Source organism: Argopecten irradians, chromosome 3, assembly GCF_041381155.1.
Source record: "Argopecten irradians isolate NY chromosome 3, Ai_NY, whole genome shotgun sequence".
NCBI classification, from domain to species: domain Eukaryota; kingdom Metazoa; phylum Mollusca; class Bivalvia; order Pectinida; family Pectinidae; genus Argopecten; species Argopecten irradians.
In genome coordinates this window covers 69,913,030-69,927,365 of record NC_091136.1, presented here as the reverse complement: position 1 = coordinate 69,927,365, position 14,336 = coordinate 69,913,030, and the positions used below count along the sequence as shown (strand labels likewise).

General features: G+C 40.5%; 1 protein-coding gene across 1 annotated transcript in view; it reads right to left on the bottom strand.

Moving 5' to 3' along the window:
• LOC138319845 (protein phosphatase 1 regulatory subunit 37-like) overlaps window positions 1-14,336 on the bottom strand; it is a 44,642-nt gene that overhangs the window by 20,227 nt on the left and 10,079 nt on the right. The window contains exons 5-7 of the mRNA XM_069262974.1: window positions 6,941-7,060; window positions 5,809-5,959; window positions 1,478-1,623 (exon numbers count right to left, since the gene is read on the bottom strand). Coding sequence (XP_069119075.1) covers window positions 1,478-1,623; window positions 5,809-5,959; window positions 6,941-7,060 — 417 coding nt within the window. The remainder of the gene's footprint in view (window positions 1-1,477; window positions 1,624-5,808; window positions 5,960-6,940; window positions 7,061-14,336) is intronic.

Sequence of the window (14,336 nt, the reverse complement as noted above, 5' to 3'; positions counted from 1 at the left end):
ATGGATGAAATCCATCCAAGGATGAAGGAGGAGTAGGATTTTAAAGCTTAAAATAAGAAAATTTGCCCTTTTGGTGCCCCACCCCTCAGCCCCTAGGGGTCGGACCAGGCTCATTTATATAAAATATGATTGTCCTTCCCTAATGATGCTTCAAACCAAATATGGATGAAATCCATCAAAGGATGAAGGAGGAGTAGGCTTTTGTATAAATAGTCTTACGCACGACGCACGGCGCACGGCGCACGGCGGACGGCGGACGGCGCACGGCGCACGGCGCACGACGACGGACGAAACACGATGACAATAGGTCATCCTGACCTTCGGTCAGATGACCTAAAAAGTGGACGGAGGACAGATGACGGACGACGGACGCCGCTCTATTACGTTAAAATATATTGGTTGTTACTAGTTGTACATGTACCTGTAGGTGGATGTTACAAGTTGTACCTGTAGGTGGATGTTACTAGTTGTACCTGTAGGTGGATGTTACTAGTTGTACTTGTAGGTGGATGTTACTAGTTGTACATGTAGGTGGATGTTACTAGTTGTACCTGTAGGTGGATGTTACTAGTTTTACCTGTAGGTGGATGTTACTAGTTGTACCTGTAGGTGGATGCTACTAGTTTTACCTGTAGGTGGATGTTACTAGTTGTACCTGTAGGTGGATGTTACTAGTTGTACCTGTAGGTGGATGTTACTAGTTGTACCTGTAGGTGGATGTTACTAGTTGTACCTGTAGGTGGATGTTACTAGTTTTACCTGTAGGTGGATGTTACTAGTTGTACCTGTAGGTGGATGTTACTAGTTGTACCTGTAGGTGGATGTTACTAGTTGTACCTGTAGGTGGATGTTACTAGTTGTACCTGTAGGTGGATGTTACTAGTTGTACCTGTAGGTTGATGTTACTAGCTGTACCTGTACGTGGATTTTACTTGTTGTACCTGTGGAGGGATACATCTAGAATTGTCTCCCTGGAAAGAGGTATTTTCTCGAGGATGAAGCCTGTGAGAAAATAACTCTTTCCAGGGAGACAATTCTAGATATATCCCGATAGAATTGTCTCCCTGGAAAGAGTTATTTTCTCTCTGGCCTCACCCTCGAGAAAATAACTCTTTCGAGGGACACAATTCTAGATGTATCCCGACACATAGGGACTTAATTAATTCTATTATACTGAACAAAATTAAAAGAACAAAATCTCTGGTAAAAGAACTCACGAAGGTATTTCCCAATAACAACGTTGCTAAATTTGTCAACCTGCAAAAAATAAGCAACAGCGCTGCCATTGTTGGTTGACGTTGCAGACGACGTCCACTTCCGGTCACGCACAGAGCTTCCAAGGGTCATTTTCCTGAGGGGTTATTTCCCTCGCATTCCAATGCCAGGGAAATATCTAACTTATTCAATTTCATGTGATCAAGTTCAATCCAATCAGAGTATTCTAAATGAAAGTGAGGTATAATAATACTAGTTGTACCTGTAGGTGGTTGTTCCTGATATCTAACAGCTGAAGTTTATGGTTGTATTTTAGAAGGTTGCCCAGTTGTATTCCATCACTTGGCATGAGACGGTTGTCAGCCAAGAACAGTTCCAACAGGATGTCATTCATCTTCAAGGCTGCCACTGAATAAACAAGATGATTTATTATACAACAAGAGGCCAATGACCGCGTAGCACGATGGTCCAGCTAATTAAAGTTCAATGACTAATATTCTTGATTAACACTTATATATGCACTGTTTAAATTAATAAATAATAAGGACAATTCAAATGACCACTGGTATTTGTCAACAATGTTGGTATTAAAACAATCATAAAATTCTTTCAAGACCGATGTCATTTATCAAATGTTAATTTATATATAGCTCAACAGTTTTATAAAAACAATGATTTGTACAAAACAATTTTTTCTGAGCAGGATTTTAGTGTGAGCGTATGCAGAAGCAGCATCTTTTTAGAGTGAATAGTGTTGGGACCAATGCAAATAGCATCATCTTAACCAACTTTGCTAGCCAAGGGTATTTAGCCGATTCTCTGCTACTACCCTTGGCATATCTCACTTCAGAAAGGGTGTTCCCGCACTGCGCAACCTGCTGAATTACCACAGTTGCGCCCCTTAAATTTACATAATAAGCAACCAATTAAAAAGCTCATATCATTGTTGTATGGTTGAAAACAAGGGCCCAATGGGTCCGAATCGCTCACCTGCTATCTGGTAATCATGAATGGTTCATACTTAACAAATAGGAAAGTGAATAAGAATTTATATCAGGCCCAATATCAGGTCCCTCGGCTGTTTGGTTATTAAGAAGAAGTTTTTTTTAAAGATTTTAGCCTATTTGACCCCCATGACCTTGAATGAAAGTCAAGGTCATTCATTTTAACAATCTTTGTAGCCCTTCATCCCATCCTGTTACAGGCCCAATATCAGATCTCTAGGCCTCTTGGTTATCAATAAGAAGTCGTTTAAAGATTTAAGCCTATTTGACCTCTGTGACCTTGAATGAAGGTCAGGCTCATTTATTTGAACAAACTTTGTAGCCCTTCATCCCAGCATGCCACAGGCCCAATATCAGGTCCCTAGGCTGTTTGGTTATTAAGAAGAAGTTGTTTAAAGATTTTAGCCTATTTGACCCCTGTGACCTTGAATGAAAGTCATGGTCATTCATTTGAGCAAACTTTGTAGCGCTTCATCCCAACATGTCACAGGAAGAAGTTGTTTAAATGGAAATGTTGACGTCGGATGGCCGGACGGCCAGATGGCCGGTTGACAGACGGACAATGGACGCTGCACCACAGCATAAGCTCACTTGCCCTTCGGGCCACTTTTCCCTGTGTGATTGCTTATCAGTATCACACATGTACAGATATGTATAATCAAGTGTTAGTTTGACTTGACTTTAAAAGGATACCTCCTGGAGGAGGGCTTAATTCATTATACCGTATTTTCCCTATTAAGAGCGCCTCCTCTAATAAGGGCGCCCCCACGTTTTTGCTGGAAAAAAACCCCAACTAAGTTCATATAATTTTTGTGCCAGATTGTGACGATTTGTCTTTGCAGACGCTAATAAAATACTGTTTCACATCAATCTGATGCTTAACAGATATCTGATCAGCTTGTATAAGCGCTTCATTTCTTGCATTGGACAACTTAGGACTTTAGTTCCATCGTGCTAAAAACCACAAAGAGTACATCAGCGCTCCAAAGATCATTTAAATTAAAACATACAAGTAATGATTGTAATGGAGGACCATTACAGATGTCCCCCAAACGAACTGTGCAGTAAGAAATGATCACAAATTACGAAAATTACGCAAGATGATGTGTCGATTGCTGTCAGAGCAAATCTTTTCAAAGATGGCAGCTTAATCTTCCTGATAATCAGCTCAATCTGTCAAGTTTTAAAATTTTGAGCCATCCTACACGCATCCATTTCGTTTCGATGGTAAAGAACTTAGCAACACACATATTCAAAAATGATGCCATGTTGTTCATCATACCTCATAACCATTGTGTTCAGCTTAAGCTATCAAAATCTAAATTTCAACCAATCAGATGCCTCTATTAGGTAACCATGACAGCACAGCTTTTCAAAACATATTCCATGTTGATAAGCATACCTCAAAACCCCCATGTACCAATTTTCAGCTTATTCTGACATCTAAATTTAGACCAATCAGAGGCCTTTATTCCGTTGCCATGGCAACTGAACTTTTCGAAAGCATACCCTTTAACCCCCATGTACTAATATTCAGCTTTATCGGACAAAATGTAAATTTCAACCAATCAGAGGCCTCCATTAGGTAACCATGACGATAAAGCTTTTCAAACCTGTTGCCATGTCGATAACCATACCTCACAACCCCCGTGTACCAATTTAAGCTGATTTTGACAATATATAAATTTCTGACCAATCAGAAGCCTTTATTTCGTTACCATGGCAACTGAGCTTTTCGAAAATGCTGCCATGTTAGTCGGTGTCCCAAATAACCACTATATACTAATTTTCATCGAAATCCAACTCCAAAATCTCAAAACCGGAAATGGGCTCTGGCGGCCATCTTGGACTTCCGATTGGGAAAAAAAACCTTTATGCACAATCCCACACCCTAATGAGTATGAATGTGAAGTTTCGTGATAATCGGCCCAGTAGTTTCTGAGAAAAGCTGCGGAAACCCATGCGGCAGAAGAAAGAAGAAGAAATAAGAATAATAATAATAATAATAAAAATAAACGGAGCAAAAACAATACGTCCCCCCCAACTTCGTTAGGGGGACATAATAACTGGAGAAGCCAGATAAATAAATGACTTGCTATCTAAGGATTACCTAATATTACCAGTGGCCTCCCTGATTAAGATGTACTCTCTAGATATAGCCAGATAAATAAATGACTTGCTATCTAAGGATTACCTAATATTACCAGTGGCCTCCCTGGTAAGATGTACTCTCTAGATGTAGCCAGATAAATAAATGACTTGCTGTCTAAGGATTACCTAATATTACCAGTGGCCTCCCTGATAAAGATGTACTCGTTAGATGTAGTCAGATAAATAAATGACTTGCTATCTAAGGATTACCTAATATTACCAGTGGCCTCCCTGATAAAGATGTACTCGTTAGATGTAGTCAGATAAATAAATGACTTGCTATCTAAGGATTACCTAATATTACCAGTGGCCTCCCTGGTAAGATGTACTCTCTAGATATAGCCAGATAAATAAATGACTTGCTGTCTAAGGATTACCTAATATTACCAGTGGCCTCCCTGGTAAGATGTACTCTCTAGATGCAGCAAGATAAATAAATGACTTGCTATCTAAGGATTACCTAATATTACCAGTGGCCTCCCTGATAAAGATGTACTCTCTAGATGTAGCCAGATAAATAAATAACTTGCTATCTAAGGATTACCTACTATTACCAGTGGCCTCCCTGATAAAGATGTACTCTCTAGATGTAGCCAGATAAATAAATAACTTGCTATCTAAGGATTACCTACTATTACCAGTGGCCTCCCTGATAAAGATGTACTCTCTAGATGTAGTCAGATAAATAAATGACTTGCTATCTAAGGATTACCCAATATGACCAGTGGCCTCCCTGATAAAGATGTACTCTCTAGATGTAGCCAGATAAATAAATGACTTGCTGTCTAAGGTTTACCTAATATTACCAGTGGCCTCCCTGATAAAGATGTACTCTCTAGATGTAGCCAGATAAATAAATGACTTGCTATCTAAGGTTTACCTAATATTACCAGTGGCCTCCCTGATAAAGATGTACTCTCTAGATGTAGCCAGATAAATAAATGACTTGCTGTCTAAGGTTTACCTAATATTACCAGTGGCCTCCCTGATAAAGATGTACTCTCTAGATGTAGCCAGATAAATAAATGACTTGCTATCTAAGGTTTACCTAATATTACCAGTGGCCTCCCTGATAAAGATGTACTCTCTAGATGTAGCCAGATAAATAAATGACTTGCTGTCTAAGGTTTACCTAATATTACCAGTGGCCTCCCTGATAAAGATGTACTCTCTAGATGCAGCAAGATAAATAAATGACTTGCTATCTAAGGATTACCTAATATTACCAGTGGCCTCCCTGGTAAAGATGTACTCTCTAGATGTAGCCAGATAAATAAAGGATTACCCAATATGACCAGTGGCCTCCCTGATAAAGATGTACTCTCTAGATGTAGCCAGATAAATAAAGGATTACCCAATATGACCAGTGGCCTCCCTGATTAAGATGTACTCTCTAGATATAGCCAGATAAATAAATGACTTGCTATCTAAGGATTACCTAATATTACCAGTGGCCTCCCTGATAAAGATGTACTCTCTAGATGTAGAGTAGTAAGGAATGATCCCATCCTCAGAGCTCGGCCCATCACCGGGATCAAACGGTCATTCAAATCACAGTTTCTGGCATCAAGGAAGTAAAGACATGGAGTCTACAACAAACAGTCAGTATATAGTGGTCATCTGTTATCATTTTAGTAAAACAAGAGTCATCTGAATAACTTGGCAATAGTCTATAGGAAATTAATTGAAAATGCTGGCCGTCTTCAACAGATGTAGATGTAACTACACTTTGTTGTTGAGATCATATCAGGATCATATCAGGCAAGTTTCAGCTAAATCACACCGATAGAACTTGAAAAGAAGTTCAAAATTTGTTTTCAATATAGCGGCTGTGGCAGCCATCTTGCATCTCTGATTGACCCAAAAAAATAACAAAACTTGGTCAGGACCATGTCAGGATCATTTCATACAAGTTTCACCTACATCACACTGGTAGAACTTGAGAAGAAGTTCAAAATAACATTGTTTTTTTCAAGATGGCGGCTGTGGCAGCCATCTTGGATTTTGGATCGACCCGAAAAATAACTTTGTCGGGACCATGTCAGGATCATTTTATGCAAGTTTCAGCTAAATCCCACTGGTTGAACTGGAGAAGAAGTTCAAAATGTGTTTTCAAGGTGGCAGCTGTAGCGGCCATCTTTGATTTCAGATCGACCCGAAAAATAACAACACTTTGTCGGGACCATGTCAGGATCGTTTCATGCAAGTTTCAGCTAAATCGCACTGGTAGAACTTGAGAAGAAGTCCAAATTTGAAAAGTTTACACACAGCGCACAACTGACAGTGGAGGACGACAGTAGAAGCATAATGGCTATAGGTCATCCTGACTCTTCAGGTAAGATGACCTATAAATGTCCAGTTTTTATTATCACATCTGTAACAAACACTCCAGATAATGAATCAAGAAGATATTGTTACCTGTGTTTACAATATTAACACTTTAATGTTAGCTTTTTAATATAATTATCTCTCAGAGTTATCAAGCTGAGAATCTGAGTATAAACACTTCTTTCTGATCAACCAAGAGCATTGACAGTAATTACAGAAACAATGTTGAGTTGGAGGCTTACCTTTCTGATCAGTCGAGAACAGGACTGCCACCCCCTCACTGAAATGTTCTTATTGAATGACATGTTCACCTTACAAGCCGATTCATAGTACTCAATCATGTCAAACAGGGCCACGGAGGTCTGAAATAACAACGACATTATACTCAATAATCATGTCAAACAGGACCACAGAGGTCTGAAATAACAACAACATTATACTCAATAATCATGTCAAACAGGGCCACAGAGGTCTGAAATAACAACGACATTATACTCAATAATCATGTCAAACAGGGCCACGAAGGTCTGAAATAACAACGACATTATACTCAATAATCATGTCAAACAGGGCCACGGAGGTCAGAAATAACAACGACATTATACTCAATAATCATGTCAAACAGGGCCACAGAGGTCTGAAATAACAACGACATTATACTCAATAATCATGTCAAACAGGGCCACGAAGGTCTGAAATAACAACGACATTATACTCAATAACCATGTCAAACAGGGCCACAGAGGTCTGAAATAACGACACTATACTCAATAATCATGTCAAACAGGGCCACAGAGGTCTGAAATAACAACGACATTATACTCAATAATCATGTCAAACAGGGCCACAGAGGTCAGAAATAACAACGACATTATACTCAATAATCATGTCAAACAGGGCCACGAAGGTCTGAAATAACAACGACATTATACTCAATAATCATGTCAAACAGGACCACAGAGGTCTGAAATAACAACGACATTATACTCAATAATCATGTCAAACAGAACCACAGAGGTCTGAAATAACAATGACATTATACTCAATAATCATGTCAAACAGGGCCACGAAGGTCTGAAATAACAACCACATTATACTCAATAATCATGTCAAACAGGACCACGAAGGTCTGAAATAACAACATTATACTCAATAATCATGTCAAACAGGGCCATGGAGGTCTGAAATAACAACGACATTATACTCAATAATCATGTCAAACAGGGCCACGAAGGTCAGAAATAACAACGACATTATACTCAATAATCATGTCAAACAGGGCCATGGAGGTCTGAAATAACAACGACATTATACTCAATAATCATGTCAAACAGGGCCAGGGAGGTCAGAAATAACAACAACATTATACTCAATAATCATGTCAAACAGGGCAACGGAGGTCAGAAATAACAACGACATTATACTCAATAATCATGTCAAACAGGGCCAGGGAGGTCAGAAACAGGGCCACAGAGGTCTGAAATAAAAACGACATTATACTCAATAATCATGTCAAACAGGGCCGCGGAGGTCTGAAACAGGGCCACGAAGGTCTGAAATAACAATGACATTATACTCAATTATCATGTCAAACAGGGTCATGAAGGTCTGAAATAACAACGACATTATACTCAATAATCATGTCAAACAGGGCCACCGAGGTCTGAAATAAAAACGACATTATACTCAATAATCATGTCAAACAGGGCCATGGAGGTCTGAAATAAAAACGACATTATACTCAATAATCATGTCAAACAGGGCCATGGAGGTCTGAAATAACAACAACATTATACTCAATAATCATGTCAAACAGGGCCACGGAGGTCTGAAACAGGGCCACGGAGGTCTGAAATAACAACAACATTATACTCAATAATCATGTCAAACAGGACCACGGAGGTCTGAAACAGGGCCACGGAGGTCTGAAATAACAACGACATTATATTCAATAATCATGTCAAACAGGGCCAGGAAGGTCTGAAACAGTGCCACGGAGGTCTGAAATAACAACGACAGTATACTCAATAATCATGTCAAACTGGGCCAAGGAGGTCTAAAATAACAACGACATTATACTCAATAATCATGTCAAACAGGGCCACGAAGGTCTGAAACAGGGCCACGAAGGTCTGAAATAACAATGACATTATACTCAATAATCATGTCAAACAGGGCCACGGAGGTCTGAAACAGGGCCACGGAGGTCTGAAATAACAACAACATTATACTCAATTATCATGTCAAACAGGGTCATGAAGGTCTGAAATAATAACGACATTATACTCAATAATCATGTCAAACAGGGCCAGGGAGGTCTGAAATAACAACGACATTATACTCAATAATCATGTCAAACAGGGCCAGGAAGTTCTGAAACAGTGCCACGGAGGTCTGAAATAACAACGACAGTATATTCAATAATCATTTTAACAGGGCCACGGAGGTCTAAAATAACAACGACATTATACTCAATAATCATGTAAAACAGGGCCACGGAGGTCTGAAACAGGGCCACGGAGGTCTGAAATAACAACGACATTATACTCAATAATCATGTCAAACAGGGCCACGAAGGTCTGAAATAACAATGACATTATACTCAATAATCATGTCAAACAGGGCCATGGAGGTCTGAAACAGAGCCACGGAGGTCTGAAATAACAACAACATTATACTCAATTATCATGTCAAACAGGGCCACGGAGGTCTGAAATAACAACGACATTATACTCAATAATCATGTCAAACAGGACCACAGAGGTCTGAAATTACAACAACATTATACTCAACAAGAGGCCCAAAGGGCCTTAACGGTCATCTGACTACCTTGGCAATAGTAACATTAATTATATATGGTGTCACTTTGTCAGGACCATGTCAGGATCATTTTCAATTTCTTTCAACAAATTTTATTTCAAACAAGAGGCCCAAGGGCCTTAACATATAGGAAATTAATTAGATATAGTGTCATGGTAGCCATCTTCAATTTGTGATCAACCAGAGATGTAACAATACTTTGTCGGGCCCATGTCAGGATCATTTCATGCAAGTTTCAGCCAAATCGCACCAGAAGAACTTGAGAAGAAGTTCGAAATATGTTTTCAAGATGGCGGCTGGGCTGCCATCTTGGATTTCGGATCAACCCGAAAAATAACAACACTTTGTAAGGACCATATCAGGATCATTTCATGCAAGCTTCAGTCAAATCGCACCGGTAGAACTTGAGAGAAGAAGTTCAAAATGTGTTTTCAAGATGGCGGCTGTGGCGGCCATCTTGGGTTTCGGATCAACCTAAAAAATAACAACACTTTGTCAGGACCATGTCAGGATCATTTCATGCAAGTTTCAGTCAAATCGCACCGGTAGAACTTGAGAAGAAGTTCAAAATGTGTTTTCAAGATGGCGGCTGTGGCGGCCATCTTGGGTTTCGTATCAACCTAAAAAATAACAACACTTTGTCAGGACCATGTTTGGATCATTTCATGCAAGTTTCAGTCAAATCGCACCGGTAGAACTTGAGAAGAAGTTCAAAATGTGTTTTCAAGATGGCGGCTGTGGTGGCCATCTTGGATTTCGGATCGACCCGAAAAATAACAACACTTTGGCGGGACCATGCCAGGATCATTTCATGCAAGTTTCAGTCAAATCACACCGGTAGAACTTGAGAAGAAGTTCAAAATGTGTTTTCAAGATGGCGGCTGTGGCGGCCATCTTGGATTTCGGATCAACCCGAAAAATAACAACACTTTGTTTGGACCATGTCAGGATCATTTCATGCAAGTTTCAGTCAAATCGCACCGGTAGAACTTGAGAAGAAGTTCAAAATGTGTTTTCAAGATGGCGGCTGTGGCGGCCATCTTGGATTTCGGATCGACCCGAAAAATAACAACACTTTGTCAGGACCATGTCAGGATCATTTCATGCAAGTTTCAGCCAAATCGCACTGGTAGAACTTGAGAAGAAGTTCAAAATGTGTTTTCAAGATGGCGGCTGTGGCGGCCATCTTGGATTTCGGATCGACCCGAAAAATAACAACACTTTGGCGGGACCATGTCAGGATCATTTCATGCAAGTTTCAGCCAAATCGCACCAGTAGAACTTGAGAAGAAGTTCAAAATGTGTTTTCAAGATGGCGGCTGTTGCGGCCATCTTGGATTTCGGATCGACCCGAAAAATAACAACACTTTGTCGGGGCCATGTCAGGATCATTTCATGCAAGTTTCAGTCAAATCGCACCGGTAGAACTTGAGAAGAAGTTCAAAATGTGTTTTCAAGATGGCGGCTGTGGTGGCCATCTTGGATTTCGTATCGACCCGAAAAATAACAACACTTTGTCGGTACCATGTCAGGATCATTTCATGCAAGTTTCAGCCAAATTGCACCAGTAGAACTTGAGAAAAAGTTCAAAATGTGTTTTCAAGATGGCGGCTGTGGCGGCCATCTTGGATTTCGGATCGACCCGAAAAATAACAACACTTTGTCAGGACCATGTCAGGATCATTTCATGCAAGTTTCAGTCAAATCGCACCGGTAGAACTTGAGAAGAAGTTCAAAATGTGTTTTCAAGATGGCGGCTGTGGCGGCCATCTTGGATTTCGGATCGACCCGAAAAATAACAACACTTTGTCTGGACCATGTCAGGATCATTTCATGCAAGTTTCAGCCAAATCGCACTGGTAGAACTTGAGAAGAAGTTCAAAATGTGTTTTCAAGATGGCGGCTGTGGTGGCCATCTTGGATTTCGGATCAACCCGAAAAATAACAACACTTTGTTTGGACCATGTCAGGATCATTTCATGCAAGTTTCAGCCAAATCGCACCAGTAGAACTTGAGAAGAAGTTCAAAATGTGTTTTCAAGATGGCGGCTGTGGCGGCCATCTTGGATTTCGGATCGACCCGAAAAATAACAACACTTTGTCGGGGCCATGTCAGGATCATTTCATGCAAGTTTCAGTCAAATCGCACTGGCAGAACTTGAGAAGAAGTTCAAAATGTGTTTTCAAGATGGCGGCTGTGGCGGCCATCTTGGATTTCGTATCAACACGAAAAATAACAACACTTTGTCGGGACCATGTCAGGATCATTTCATGCAAGTTTCAGTCAAATCGCACCGGCAGAACTTGAGAAGAACTTCAAAATGTACTTTCAAGATGGCGGCTGTGGCGGCCATCTTGGATATCGTATCGACACGAAAAATAAGAACACTTTGTCGGGACCAGGTCAGGATCATTTCATGCAAGTTTCAGTCAAATCGCACCGGTAGAACTTGAGAAGAAGTTCAAAATGTGTTTTCAAGATGGCGGCTGTGGCGGCCATCTTGGATTTCGGATCGACCCGAAAAATAACAACACTTTGTCAGGACCATGTCAGGATCATTTCATGCAATTTTCAGCCAAATCGCACTGGTAGAACTTGAGAAGAAGTTCAAAATGTGTTTTCAAGATGGCGGCTGTGGTGGCCATCTTGGATTTCGGATCAACCCGAAAAATAACAACACTTTGTTTGGACCATGTCAGGATCATTTCATGCAAGTTTCAGCCAAATCGCACCAGTAGAACTTAAGGAGAAGTTCAAAATGTGTTTTCAAGATGGCGGCTGTGGCGGCCATCTTGGATTTCGGATCGACCCGAAAAATAACAACACTTTGTCGGGGCCATGTCAGGATCATTTCATGCAAGTTTCAGTCAAATCGCACCGGTAGAACTTGAGAAGAAGTTCAAAATGTGTTTTCAAGATGGCGGCTGTGGTGGCCATCTTGGATTTCGTATCGACCCGAAAAATAACAACACTTTGTCGGTACCATGTCAGGATCATTTCATGCAAGTTTCAGCCAAATTGCACCAGTAGAACTTGAGAAGAAGTTCAAAATGTGTTTTCAAGATGGCGGCTGTGGCGGCCATCTTGGATTTCGGATCGACCCGAAAAATAACAACACTTTGTCAGGACCATGTCAGGATCATTTCATGCAAGTTTCAGTCAAATCGCACCGGTAGAACTTGAGAAGAAGTTCAAAATGTGTTTTCAAGATGGCGGCTGTGGCGGCCATCTTGGATTTCGGATCGACCCGAAAAATAACAACACTTTGTCAGGACCATGTCAGGATCATTTCATGCAATTTTCAGCCAAATCGCACTGGTAGAACTTGAGAAGAAGTTCAAAATGTGTTTTCAAGATGGCGGCTGTGGCGGCCATCTTGGATTTCGGATCGACCCGAAAAATAACAACACTTTGTTTGGACCATGTCAGGATCATTTCATGCAAGTTTCAGCCAAATCGCACCAGTAGAACTTGAGAAGAAGTTCAAAATGTGTTTTCAAGATGGCGGCTGTGGCGGCCATCTTGGATTTCGTATCGAGACGAAAAATAAGAACACTTTGTCAGGACCATGTCAGGATCATTTCATGCAAGTTTCAGCCAAATTGCACCGGTAGAACTTGAGAAGAAGTTCAAAATGTGAAAAGTTAACGCACGGCGCACGGCGGACGACGACGGACGAAACATGATGACTATAGGTCATCCTGACCCTTCGGGTCAGATGACCTAATAATCATGTCAAACAGGGCCACAGAGGTCTGAAATAACAACGACATTATACTCAATAATCATGTCAAACAGGGCCACGGAGGTCTGAAAAAACAACAACATTATACTCAATAATCATGTCAAACAGGGCCACGGAGGTCTGAAACAGGGCCACGGAGGTCTGAAATAACAACGACATTATACTCAATAATCATGTCAAACAGGGCCACGGAGGTCTGAAATAACAACGACATTATACTCAATAATCATGTCAAACAGGGCCACAGAGGTCTGAAATAACAACCACATTATACTCAATAATCATGTCAAACAGGGCCACGGAGGTCAAAAATAACAATGACATTATACTCAATAATCATGTCAAACAGGGCCACGGAGGTCTGAAATAACAACCACATTATACTCAATAATCATGTCAAACAGGGCCACAGAGGTCTGAAATAACAACGACATTATACTCAATAATCATGTCAAACAGGGCCACGAAGGTCTGAAATAACAACGACATTATACTCAATAATCATGTCAAACAGGGCCACGGAGGTCTGAAATAACAACGACATTATACTCAATAATCATGTCAAACAGGGCCACGGAGGTCTGAAATAACAATGACATTATACTCAATAATCATGTCAAACAGGGCCACGGAGGTCTGAAATAACAACGACATTATACTCAATAATCATGTCAAACAGGGCCACAGAGGTCTGAAATAACAACGACATTATACTCAATAATCATGTCAAACAGGGCCACAGAGGTCTGAAATAACAACGACATTATACTCAATAATCATGTCAAACAGGGCAACGGAGGTCTGAAACAGGGCCACAGAGGTCTGAAATAACAACATTATACTCAATTATCATGTCAAACAGGGCCACGGAGGTCTGAAATAACAATCACATTATACTCAATAATCATGTCAAACAGGGCCACGGAGGTCTAAAATAACAACGACATTATACTCAATAATCATGTCAAACAGGGCCACGGAGGTCTGAAACAGGGCCACGGAGGTCTGAAATAACAACAACATTATACTCAATAATCATGTCAAACAGGGCAACGAAGGTCTGAAACAGGGC